Source organism: Mytilus trossulus, chromosome 14 (assembly GCF_036588685.1).
Source record: "Mytilus trossulus isolate FHL-02 chromosome 14, PNRI_Mtr1.1.1.hap1, whole genome shotgun sequence".
Classification (NCBI taxonomy): Eukaryota; Metazoa; Mollusca; class Bivalvia; order Mytilida; family Mytilidae; genus Mytilus; species Mytilus trossulus.
This window is the reverse complement of record NC_086386.1, coordinates 71576487-71590102: the sequence shown is the minus strand read 5'-3', so window position 1 is coordinate 71590102 and position 13616 is coordinate 71576487. Positions and strand designations below refer to the sequence as shown.

The 13616-nt window shown below is 31.7% G+C and overlaps 1 protein-coding gene across 1 annotated transcript; it reads right to left on the bottom strand.

The window, feature by feature from the left end:
* Positions 1-1478: 1478 nt before the first annotated feature.
* LOC134696598 (uncharacterized) lies at positions 1479-11693 on the bottom strand. Its single transcript, XM_063558460.1, has 5 exons — positions 11580-11693; positions 9555-9717; positions 8585-8677; positions 5003-5229; positions 1479-2168 (listed from the first exon to the last, which is right to left on the bottom strand). Exons 1-5 carry the CDS (start codon positions 11635-11637, stop codon positions 1651-1653), a joined length of 1059 nt encoding a protein of 352 aa, XP_063414530.1. The 5' UTR covers positions 11638-11693; the 3' UTR covers positions 1479-1650.
* Between the last annotated feature and the right edge of the window lie 1923 nt (positions 11694-13616).

Genomic DNA, 13616 nt, shown 5'->3' with positions numbered 1-13616 from the left:
AACGGTCAACCATGATGTGAACAATGATATAAACATTAATTTTGAAATGTCTGACCATGTGAAGTATGACTACTGTAAAACTTGTAAAATGCATTTTTGTTATAAAAATTCTGGTTAGATAAAAGCATTTTTTTTCATACATTTTTTGTTCATTTTAAAACTAATGTTGCCCAATGTTGAAGGCCGTACGGTGACCTATAGTTGTTAATGTTTGCGTCATTTTGGTCTTTTGTAAATAGTTGTCTCATTGGCAATCATATCACATCTTTTTTTTTATATTATCATACATGGTATGTTTCAATATTATTTTACAAATATTGTATCCTATCCGAAATAAGAGGCTGATTTGTCAAGTTTTAAACAATCAAGGTGTTGTAATCCTTTTTTCCATGTATATATATAGATATTATGCTGGTGAAAACTTAAACTGGATCCGCATTATTTTGGTAATTACATAAATGCGTCAAAGAGGGACGAAAGATACCAGAGGGACCGTCAAACTCACAAAAGAAAAATAAACTGACAACGACATGGCTAAACATGAAAAAGACAAACGAAAAAACAACATAGAAAACTAAAGAATAAGCAACACGAACCCCCACCAAAAAAATTCGGTAGATTACATTCATGAAAGGGAAGAAGATCGCAGTTACGACGTAAGGAACATATCCGATATCATCTGTGAAACGGTTATTCCATAACGGTCAGCCAACTGGTGATGGCGTCCGTAAACTGTACTAAGGGATTATTTCAACTTCACCATTTGGAACTCTCGGTTAAAAAGCTTTCGTGTGAGCAGCAACGCTCTATCAAGAAAATCATGATAGGAAATACAAGCACGGGAATATCGTATCAATTGGGAGATATGTACCTCGTATGCAGGTGCTGATTGAATGTTGCTACTTAGAAAAGAAAAGTTCACCATTGGAAACCTAAGATCATCTCTTTTGTCGTAAAGTTTAGTTTTCAATCGACCCTCATTGTCAACATCTAGATGTAAGTAAATTTATGAGGCAGATTTAGCTGTATATGTTGTAGCCTTTATCTCTAGTTCGATGGGACAGTTGCGTTTAACATAGTAACCAAATTTTGAATTGTTTAGTGACAGAACATCATCAATATAACAAAAAGGAGATGTTAAAGGATGTTGCTAATCTCTTGTCTTTTTTCCTAAGAAGTTCCTGTAGGAAGGCAAGTTGCTTTTGAATAGTGTCTCTTTTTAGGATTTGTTTTTGTTTATTTTTGAAAATGTATAATTAGCAGTTTAACTAAGACAAAGAACGAAAACTACAGTTAAGCAAGAAGTCGTCCGTAAAAAAGGAAACATAGAAATGTCATGGCTGCTAGGAAAAACCTTGCCCATAGCAACAACAAAGAATTTACGATATAATCAACATTTCTTGTTCATTGCTAGTCATAACACAACTAGCTTGTAAAAAAACCACCCAACAAGTAGACAGCTGTTGGTTGAACCTGATCATGCTTATAGAGAACTGATTTTATAAAAAATATGCTTTGAACTTCCTTACTGTGTTTATGAGAACATTGCTGTTCATTGCCATAGCTTTACCATAATTTTCCTGACTTAATTGATTTGAAAAAAAACTCTGAAAAACAGTGGTTGTGCATAATTTTGTATATTATCATTGGTCACATGTTGGTCACATTTATGGTGCAACTATAACGGCCAATGGAATAAAAAGGTGGTGGGTCATTCTGTTCATCTCCATTGGTCACATTTTGGGCGCAATTATAACTGCCATGTGTATTAACAGGTGGTGGGTCATTCTGTAGATCACCATTGGTCACATTTTGGGCGCACCTATTACGGTCAATGGAATAAACAGGTGGTGGGTCATTCTGTTCATCTCCATTGGTCACATTTTGGGCGCAATTATAACTGCCATGTGTATAAACAGGTGGTGGGTCATTCTGTAGACCATCATTGGTCACATTTTGGGCGCAATTATAACTGCCATGTGTATAAACAGGTGGTGGGTCATTCTGTAGATCACCATTGGTCACATTTTGGGCACAATTACAACTGCAAATTGAATAAACAGGTGGTGGGTCATTCTGTAGATCACCATTGGTCACATTTTGGGCACAATTATAACTGCAAACTGAATAAACAGGTGGTATGTCAGCAGGTATTGTTGTCTCCTCGTCTGTTGAAAAAAAAAACATTAATTCATAATTTGAAAGTGAATCGTCCTCTGATAGCATGAACAACAATACTTCTTAATTACTAATATGACTGTTTTCTGTTTTATAAAACTGAATTCCTTTTCAATCTTTGGTTTTGAGAAGTTAGCGTCCATGTTGACAGATATTCATAAGCCTGGTTGTGTTTATTTAGATAACTAAAGGAGGTGCAGATATGCAAGGCCGATCATTTCAAATATATGTTATGATAACTTGTTGGCAATTTTTACATTATTTTACTTACTGTCAAGACGCACATCTAGGTTAAAAAAAATTGCAATCATCGTATCTATGATGAGTTTATATATATATATATATATTAATGGTTATGTAAAGGACTTGAATACCAAAAATATAGGCAATGGCATTACGTATCAGTGCAGCAACGTCGCGTGTTTGTTTCTATCTGTACGTACTTTTATTTGGGAAGTACTTATTTTTGCGGTTTTGAAGGATGGTTTTATCCACGAATTTAATTGTCCGTCGAAAAAAAACCTCTTCTGTCCAAATCAAAGTCTGGAAAAATTCCTTATCAGGTTTAAATGGAAAGATACGGGCATAATAATTAGTTTATAAATACATCAAACCCATTTTTTTTATCTGAATATACATTGTCAAACAAGATTTTAGCCTTTTAATAAAAAAATACAGTTTTTGACATCAAACTTTTTAGTACTCATAAAAAATAGTTTTAATAGATGAAAGTCAGACTTCCAGTGATGAAATTCGATGAAGAAATATTCATTTTAACTCCTTTTATCAAACAGATTAAAAATCATTGTTTCATATGAACTGGCTACTTCAATTCAAAGTATACTTACAGATAGGAATCTGATGTACAGTAGTTGTCGTGTGTCTTTGTAATTTATACGTGTTTCTTGTTTTTCGTTTTTTTTTTATATAAAACCGCTGGGTTTCCAGTTTAAATGGTTTTACACTCATAATTGTGGGGCCCTTTATAGCTTGTTGTTTGGTGTGAGCCAAGGCTCTGTGCTGAAGGTTGTAAATTGACCTATAATGGTATACTCTTTTTTCAAAATTGTTATTTGGATGGAGAGTTGTCTCATTGGAACTCACACCGCATCTTCCGATATCTATTATATATTTAGGCGGTATACCTGGTGTATTTGAAACAACTGTTTTACGAGTATTGAAAGTCATTTGTGCGTTTTAACATAGCAGTAAATTAAACACTGATCAGGTATTTATGTTGTTTACATTTTGCTGTGAGAATGTTGCAAAAAGATTCAGTAAACTGTACATGTTTGACACCAACAAGCATTAAACTGAGGAACATCTTTTCTTAAATAATGTAGATGAAAAGGTAGAAAATTACCTTTCACATGAGATGCTACAACAAACCAGCAATGGGCTGAGTCTGAGTAGTTCTAACTATACTGAATATAGTGTCTTGTGGCATTATTTAGAAAAAAACATCTTGCAAGGTTTGTGAAAAACGGTTTGAACAAATGAAATAAATAAGGAAGTTCTATAGATTCAGTGCTAAGTTACTGATACATAATTTGTACTTATCTGATTGTCTTTGGGTTTGAAATATAAATATAAAAAAGAAGATGTGGTATGATTGCCAATGAGACATAGGCCATCGTACGGCCTTAAACAATGAGCAAAGCCCATACCGCATAAAGTCAGCTATAAAAGGCCCCGATAAGACAATGTAAAACAATTCAAACGAGAAAACTAACGGTCATATTTATGTAGAAAAAAAGTTCACTATTCTAGATGATACGATCTGAACATTAATTCAAGTAAAAGCGTATGCTGATAGATAATCAACACTAACGCAAAGCTAGTACGTAGATAGTGACAGACTGTATAAACAATGGATTCTGATAGCGTCTGCTATTGATGACAGTGACATTTTGTAGTCTTTGTAATGAAATCAATACATAATTGTGATTTGTCGATTACAATTACTATTTGGACAGTACATTTTTTACTATTGCACAAAAAAAAAAATGCAAAGACAGTCTGTAGAAGGGTTTGTGTGGGGGAAATGATTTTTTTCACAAAATTTTCAAACTTTTTCTTGTAAGCTTACTTGTTGAAAGATTTTGAAAATTTCAAACGATCAAATTTGATAAAACTTTGCGATTTTTGAGATTTATAACCAATAAATGATTGAGCAATTTATGACAGGAATTAAACGACAAATATTTTTTTCCGTCTAAGTTTGAAAAAATGTGTTATCTGAGCTGGTCAGCGGTTTTCACTTTATCAATACTTTAAAACCATTTTTTTTTCATTCAGGCTATTAGTATTACCATGATATTTCAGATTTCCTTAAAAAAATCTTTTATGCATTTTAACAGTCATGGATATTTCTAATATCAACACATTCAACACAGAATGCTATATGCCTACTAGTGTTTTTGACCGTTTTTAAGAGTACCCCAAAACTGGTCATTTCAATATATCATATACATAAAATGAAACTGTATTGCATGAAGACTTTGGCAGATGATTCATGGACCCCTACCTTTTTAATGATGTAAATATAAGAAAAATTAAACGAAAGGAAAATTCTAGTGGTACTCAGGCTTTCCCTCTTAATAATGTTTTTCTTTAAGTTATATGTTGATGCATATGACAGTTGCTATTCATTCGTTTGATGCTTTTGAACTTTTGATTTTTCAATTTAAATAGGGACTTTCCTTTTTAAATTTTCCTTGGTTAATCAGAGTTTGACATAACATACATTCTGTCAATTATAATAAAACATTGTATAAATTTTTTAATATTGCTAGTATGCATCCTTTTTTAAAACAACAAATACCTCCTATAGCAATTATCGGATTAAAGTGTACCCGTCTATCATTCCTGCTTGACTGTATATTTGCAGAGGTGTATGTGACATTCCTTCTTTCATGTCTTAGCTGCTCCCTTATTCTTTTTTTTCTTAATTGTTTTCTTATCCATCGCCCACTACAAACCACTAACACTATACTTGGCACAATGACAGATATTGTATAAATCGTAACCATAATGTAAGGAGTAACACCTCTGTAATCAGAATAAAAACAAACATCACATTAGTTTTTGCAATGAAGTATGCCTTTGTTTTGTATATAGAAATGCGAAGAGAACCTATTGGCTATGGAGTTTGTCAGTTAATAAATCATTGAATTATCATATTCGTGGAATGTAACTGGGCAAATATATATTAATGTAAATATATAGAGCATTGAACTTGAGACATTCTTGTGTATCATACATACAACCATGTCATTTTGTGAAGTCTTTTTGAATGGTTATGTATAAAAATATGAACATGATGAATACTATATGATTGACTATGCGATACTTTTTCAGAAGAGGTCAAATGACGTAATAGTGAGTAGTTGTAGGTCAAAGTGTTTACTTATCTTCGTTTTGTGTTTTTTTGATAACATGTATTTAAATATATTTACTCTGCATTCATTATTTTTCGTTGGATACCAATTTTCGTGGATTCCCTTGTTACATATTAACCACGAATTAAAATTTTCAAAGAGTAACAATTCAGTATGGACTTTTTATGAAAGATAAGCAAACATGCAGACTTCTCTTGAACTGAATTATAATGTGCATATATTCGTTTACTATTATACATTAGCATGAGGTATAGAGGAAAAATTAAGATCTCATAAATGTGTTTAAGCCCCCTCATTTTTGCGCCTGTCCATAGTCAGGAGCCTCTGGCCTATGTTAGTCTTGTAATATTTTTAATTTTAGTTTATTGTGCACAATTTGGAGTTCAGTATGGCATTCATTATCATTGAACTAGTAAATATATTTATTTAGGGGCCAGCTGAGGACGCGTCCGGTTGCGGGAATTTCTTGCTGCATTGAAGTCCTGTTAAGTAATTTCTGCTGTTGTTTGTTCTATGTTCGGGTTGATGTCTTTTTGACACATTCCCCATTTCCATTCTCAATTTAAAGTTTTTCTCTATCCACGAAAATTGATATCCACGAAAATAAATGAATCCACAGAATATCTAAGAGATGTAAAACGTAAGCTTTAAAAATAATGAATTAACTTTAAAACAATTTTTGTTTAAAGTGGTGCATAACATGACGAGTAGATATCACTATAAGAATCAGCAGAACATTTCTATTATGTTCTATTGTCAATGACATATTATGCTTTTCAAACATCAAAACAACTGCTTGCAATACCGCTATATATCAAGTGATTTTTTTTCCAATAAATTATGTACAAGTTTTATGAAAATTAAACGAGCCAAATTAATTTCTAGTCCATATGTTTGGTACCACCGTTAAGGAGATTATCTGTCTTGTAGTTAAGTATAACATTTCTATATAAATATTCAATATCAGGTCATTGTCCGAAAAAAATATACATTTTTCTTTGCGTGAGGCTGAGAAACTTTTTTTATTTGCATTTCGGAATTATTGCAACAAAAAAATTCAAATAAAAATCAAATAATCTAAAAAAAAAAGAAGTTAAAATGGTATTTCTGGGGTCAGCCCATCCCTTTTCCCAAAACATACTTAAAATTATATCAAAATCAAGATGCAAAAGTATTTTTTTTTAGAAATACACTTACTTCGTTAGTTTTGTTTGAGCTCAAAAATTAAAAGAATATGGGTATTTTTTTAATTTTTTTTAACACCAGTGATGTTCAGATAAAAAAATACCGAGCCAAAACAGTTTAGCAACACATTTTATTTTCAATTTTTATTGTCGTTTCTGTAAATTGTTTGTTCAAACATAATTTATTTTAGGTGCACCTGTAATTTTAAACAGTCGTACTTTTATCCGGGTGATTGATTACGCGCACTTCCTTCGCCTTACGACAACGCATCAAAGTGTATTTCGGTCTCAAGAGTAGAGTATAGACGAAGGACAGCTACTGGAGTGCTTGTTAATCCGTCAACGTTTCACGTGAAGCATGCTATTGATTTTAAATAACTCTACACTCATTTTTGCATTTTGACCCTACTGCGCTCCACACAAAGAACATTCCTAGTGAATGTGATTGAAAAACATTCACGTTGCCTCTGACTTGGCATGATTCCATTTTGTTATTATTAATTGATATGTCGTTACGATATTGTAATATATTGTAAAATAGAATAAAATTTTATATTTTTGTTGCAAAACTTTTTTGGGTCAGTATAATCATAAAGCCGATCGAGTTCAAAGTTGAGCGCATTGGGAACAGAACATTCTAAAAAGCATTGTGCCAAATACGGCTAAGATAATCTTTGGATGGGATTAGAACATCCTTAGTTTTTCGAAAATCATAGTTCTGTAAACAGAAAGTTTACAAATATTACCATATGATTAATATTCATGTCTACACTGACTATTGGGCTGGTGATACCCTAGGAGATGAGACATCCATCAGCAGTGGCATCGACCCAGTGGTGTAAATAGTTATCAAAGGTACCATTTTGTCTACATAAGACTCATCAGTGACGCTCAGATCAAAAATATTATAAAGCCAAACAAGTACAAAGTAGAAGAACATTAAGGACAAAAAAAACATCAAAAAGCTGTGTCAAATACGGCTAAGGTAAATTGTCCCTGGGATGAGAAACTCCTTTGTTTTATGTATAAATACGTATTGAAACAAACGCGCGTTATGTATATAGATATGCGAGCTCACTGATGAGTCTTACTTAGACCTCACTGATGAGTTTTAGGTCTGTTTAAAAATTTAGATGTTTTCAAAAAAGTAAGGATTTTCTTATCCCAGGCATAGATTACCTTAGACGTATTTGGGAAAACTTTTTGGAATTTTGGATCCTCAATGCTGTTCAACTTTGTACTTGTTTGGATTTACAAATACTTTGATATGAGCGTCACTGATAAGTCTTATGTAGACGAAACGCGCGTATGGCGTACTAAATTATAATCCTGGTACCTTTGATAACCATTTTCACCACTGGTTCGATGCCACTGCTGGTGGACGTTTCGTCCCCGAGGATATAACCAGCCCAGTAGTCAACACTGGGGTGTTGACATGAATATCAATAATGTGGTCATTTTTTTTTTTTTATAAATTTCCTGTTGATAAAATTTTGAATTTTTTGAAAAACTTATGATTTTATTATCCCAGGCATAGATTACCTGAGATATATATTGGACAACTTTTTTTAAAATTCAGATCCTCAATGGTCTTCAACTTTGTATTTTATAAATATGTTGATATGAGCGTCACTGATGAGTCTTATTTAAACGACACGCGCGTCTGACGTATTCCAGTATAATCCTGCTACCTTTTATATAACTATTTGAAAAAATCAGACCTATTTTTGGAAAATTATCTGACGAATAATCAATTTGATTTTATTTCATAAGATTTCAACAAGGTTTTTCATCATTATATTGAAGTAACACCATACTTACAATGAACGTTTACTGCTGCTGTTCGATGAATACTGGTCCGTTTTGTTTAATGGTGTTTGTTCTGTATATGGTCTATCTGAAATCGTGGATGCTCTAGAAATAGATTTAATAAATAGATTCTCAACACAGAAACATGCGAAGACATGACTCGGCATTCCATATAAAAAATAAGATCAGGTATAATGGCAGAATAAAACAACTCTAAAAAAAAACAAATGACATAGAAATAAACATTTATGGGGCATCGTACGGTCTTGAACAACAACGAAAGCCCATACTTCATAGTCAGCTATAAGATGCTCCATTTCTTCTATCAAAATATGCCTTTCTATTAGGTGATTTCACAATTAGTCCTGTTGTCGATTGATTGTATATTGATGTTTGACACCAAGTGTTAGTTGATTAATTATATCTGAACGGTTATCTTTTAAGGGGTTGGAATTAAAACTTTGTTTTGTACCTTCTGACTGAGTGCGTAATCTGACGGAAGATGACGCAAATATATAAAAGAAATGTTTTTTATCGACAAAGCAGATTTTGCTACTTTTTTTTTTTTAGATCATTTGCTTGACGCAGGGGTTGAAGGCATAACACTTTTCTCAGTGCTCGGTACACAAAAAAATCATGCTCGAAACATGAAATCCAGCATTTTGATTGGTTTGAATTTGAAGTATGAGTACAAAAAACTAACTCGAAAGTTTTATGACTTCAAGGCCAGGTTTTGTTTTCAAATTTATTTTGTATCGTGTTAAACGGTTTTTGAGGTGTTTGCTTATTTAGAATTTAGTATAAGCATGCAAAGTATATGTACTTGTGAAGTCGCCCCGAAATAATCCAGATCATTTTCGAGTATTTGTTTTGATACGGCATTCATTATGCTTTAATTATTTTTGCTTGTTATTGGAACAAGTTAAAAAAAAATATGATAACATGATAAAATAAAAAAAACCGTCAACAAATATTTACATACGGTTCACATCTGTGATAATGTTCAGCAACAACACAAAACCTATTGCCATTCTTTTTACAACATTCAGAGCAGACTATACTAAAATAACTTTTTTCACTGGAACAACAAGAACATGGTTTGCTGTAACATTCTCGTTTCAACCACCAGATTTCACATCTTTCAGCTAAAAAAAGCAGCTTTTTAACAAAAGGAGACAAATGTAATCAAATTTATTATTGACAAAACATATGCAAAATGAGATTTGATTTCTTCTTCTTTTAACATGTACAAAATATCATTTTGTCAATCAAACACACATAGCTTTTTCATTGACGTCAAATCTAAGATTACAAAAGAAAATAGAAAAATTTATTAAAATATCTAAGAAAATAACGATTTACTCCTTTTGAAAAAAAAAATACACTATCAAAATACAAAATGTGTTTATCTTTAAATGTTATATTGGTCAATTTTATTTTGTTATTAAAGATCAAGATAATTTTGTTACTGGCCATATATAAATGAGGTTGGTACTGTTCAAGGGAAGAACAGTTGAAAATGAAGAACTTTTTCATACTGAAACATTGGGACATGTAAGCATTCATTTGTCTTTAAATTTTCTTTACGGCAAATTCATTGTTTCAGAATTTGATATATTTAATTAATTCAATAAATGAAATGACTAATGTTCTTTGAGGGGTAGGGGAACTGGGGTTTATTGAAGGTTATGAAAAAATTGAATGATAATGAATTTGTACAAAATGTCCGATGGCAAATATCACATGGTTAAATATAAATGTGATATGATCCAAGTTAGACCACACGATAAACTCAATTACTTATGTTCTAGTTCACATCTTGAAAAGAAGAATCCACATGCAACCTTATTCTTGTTGAACTTTTCTAGTTCCTTTGTTTCAAAAAGTTGTTATTTTGAGACAAAAAAACGAACATCCTTATCGACTTTGTAATCAAGGCAGCAAAAGTAAACAGATGTTCGAACGACATCAATCGATTGCTAGAAAACAAATCCAGGATACCCACTTTAACCGATGGCAACACATCACCTATTTATATGTGGTAAACAAAGAAACATCAAAAACAATAAAGTGCAACAAAAACTCATTGTTCACTCCTGACAGCGTCTAGCAACAGTTAGAAGTGAATCATATGCTATATGAATGAATTGTGTGTTTATTTCTTTTGTAATGAGACATATCAACTCTCTCTCTCTCTCTCTCTCTCTCTCTCTCTCTCTCTCTCTCTCTCTCTCAATGATATATGATAAGTGTTTGCCTTATGTTCAGCGTTAAATATTTTTAAATATGTTTCTTTAATCAATAAAACAAGATTCGCATAAAAAAAGGAAAATCATAAAAAAAACTCCGTTGAAAATTCTAAACGAAAAGGCTTTCATCAAATAACAAAATCAAATAATACAAACGTGTAGAATTGGATAATATTTTTGATTTAAACCTGATTGATAATTATCTGTCAATATTCCACTGCAGTCATTTATAAATATTTTATATACAAATGACAAACGTGATATAAAGAAAACATTCAACTGTGAGATGTAACTTTAAATTCTTTACCCAGTATTAGTGTTCGCTCAAGTGGAAATTTATAATAAACAATGGACTTAAAAACTCATAAAATTGTTAACCATGCAAACAGGAAGCTTGGTTCTAAATTTCTTAATTTGTTTACTCGACTTATTTTCATAAATGGCCTTTATATGTTAGATAATTAAGTAGCTGTATGCTCATTTCTATATCATTTTATTCAGGTATCACCGATGTTGATCTCAGGTATTAAAAAAATCATATCAATTTACATTACATTGTGTTGTACATTTATTTAGGAATCATGAAATATGAATATGATCAGGAACTTGTTAACGCCAGAGAGAATTCAGTTTGTCATTTATAATTCTAATTAATTGTCACAAGTTGATAAAGATTATGTTGATAAGCGACACATCATTTACTTTTCTTTGACTAATTTAACTAATTTAATCAAATACAAAAACAATAATTCACTTACCTTGAATATTGTAAAAAAATACAATTGAAATAGCTATGTCGATGTAAATGTATTTCATCTTTAAGCCCAAGTATTAAATCGCATTCGTTTTTGTGCTAAATCAATATATATAGGTCAACTACCTGTATTTATTTTTGTAAAGTTATTAAAATTTTTTAAAACATTTAAGTAAGGGTATACAGTGTGTTTTTACTTTGAAATATCGTTATTCAAATTACAATGATACCTGGAAAAACTGTTCCTATTTTGAAGGATTATATTGTTTTAGAACAAAACACAAATAAATAATTCCGGTCAAGTCCGAAAGCAAGAACTTTTTTTTACCATGGTATCCATTTAACAGGTCTTAGATGCAAGATTATTTTTGTTAGTTGTTATCAACTTTGAACTAGCTGTCAGTAACTGCCAGTAAATTTGTAATTTCAGATCTGTATTTGAGTATATTTTTTTTATTGTTGGGGTTATTTATAAAAACCCGTCCACGTCCGCACTAAGTTTTTGTTTGTGTTTGATGTATTTCTAGGTGTAATCTTCAGATGGGTTAACCCTCTGACAACAGATTTTGACAGTTTGAACCTATGTGGTACTGTTACACATCTTCATTGATAGGGGAAGGGTTTGCTCCTTTCATAAAGTTTTACCCCGTCATCTCCTGTGTGTGCATGTTTTAAGTCAGGAGCCTGTTATTCAGTGGTTTGCGTGTTTTGCTAAGTAACATTTTTTGTTCATTATTATGTACATTAATTAGGCCATTAGTTTTCTCGTTTAAGTTGTTTTACATTTGTTATTAGTTCCCGTTTCCAGCTGACTATGCGGCACGATTTTTGATCATTGATGAAGGCCTTATGGTAACTGTTTGAGAAATAAACAAATTGATGGAAAACAAAAACACAAAAAAAACCAAACCAAAAAACTTATGTTTTCATGTTTTTCACATCAATGTAAAAATTTAAATTAATTGACCTTGACCTCTTTCAAAAACAATTCATCTTTGTTATATTTAAAATATTCATCTTTGAGTTACTACTACTCTTTTGAACACATGATATCATTATTTAACACATTAAGTAACAAACAAAAACAATAAACCTGAATTATTTTTTCAATAAAATTATGAGTGATCAAAAAGTTATCTGACTTGTCGATGGTTCAAGATATCTTGGTTCCAGTAATGAAAAGATAACAAGTATTCTTAATCTTTAGAATGCTAGCACATCTATGTACAAGTTGAAAAGTTACAATAAACAAAACTCATACAAACACTTCGATGTAATGGATAACAACTGTCCTATTCCTGTTTGTTAAAAGTATTTTATCAGGTCGACGATGTTGGATTAAACCTGGTTTTATATCTAAATAAAGCAAGCATTTGTATGACAGTGGTATGCAAGTCCTTTATTTTAACAATGATGTGTGAACATAACAAACAGACATTATAGGTAAAATGTAAAAAAGTGTAGTTGAGTAGTCAACATTGTGTTATACCCTCGAATGTTGGCCAGCAGTTTGAAATAAAAAAAAAATTCAAAACGAAATTCAAACTCATAAGTCGAACATACACTGACAACACCAAGTTGAACATGAAAGAAAAATACAAATAGTAACATAAATAACTAAAGCCTCAGCCACACGAATCATAACAACAAATTAGGAGTATCTCAAGTGCGCCGGAAGGGTTGCCAGATTTCAGTTCAACACGTGGCAACCATCATGGTGCTCATGTAAGTGCCTACCAATGATTCGAACAATTCTGTTGGTAATACTGGATCCCAAATGAAAGGGATTGTATATCCGACAATTGAAACATATACATCTTAGACTGTGTAACAGATATTCAATAATAGTAAGCCAACTCGTGATGGCATCCAAAAAAAAATTACTAAAATATGATTGCAACATCACCACTTAGAATTCTTGATTTAAGAGTCTTCTTCTGAGCAGCAACTTCCTCTATTTAGAATGTCATAAAGAGAAGTAAAATCCCTGTAATATCGTATTGAATTTAAATGAATGAATAATGATTCGGCTGTTTCAGAT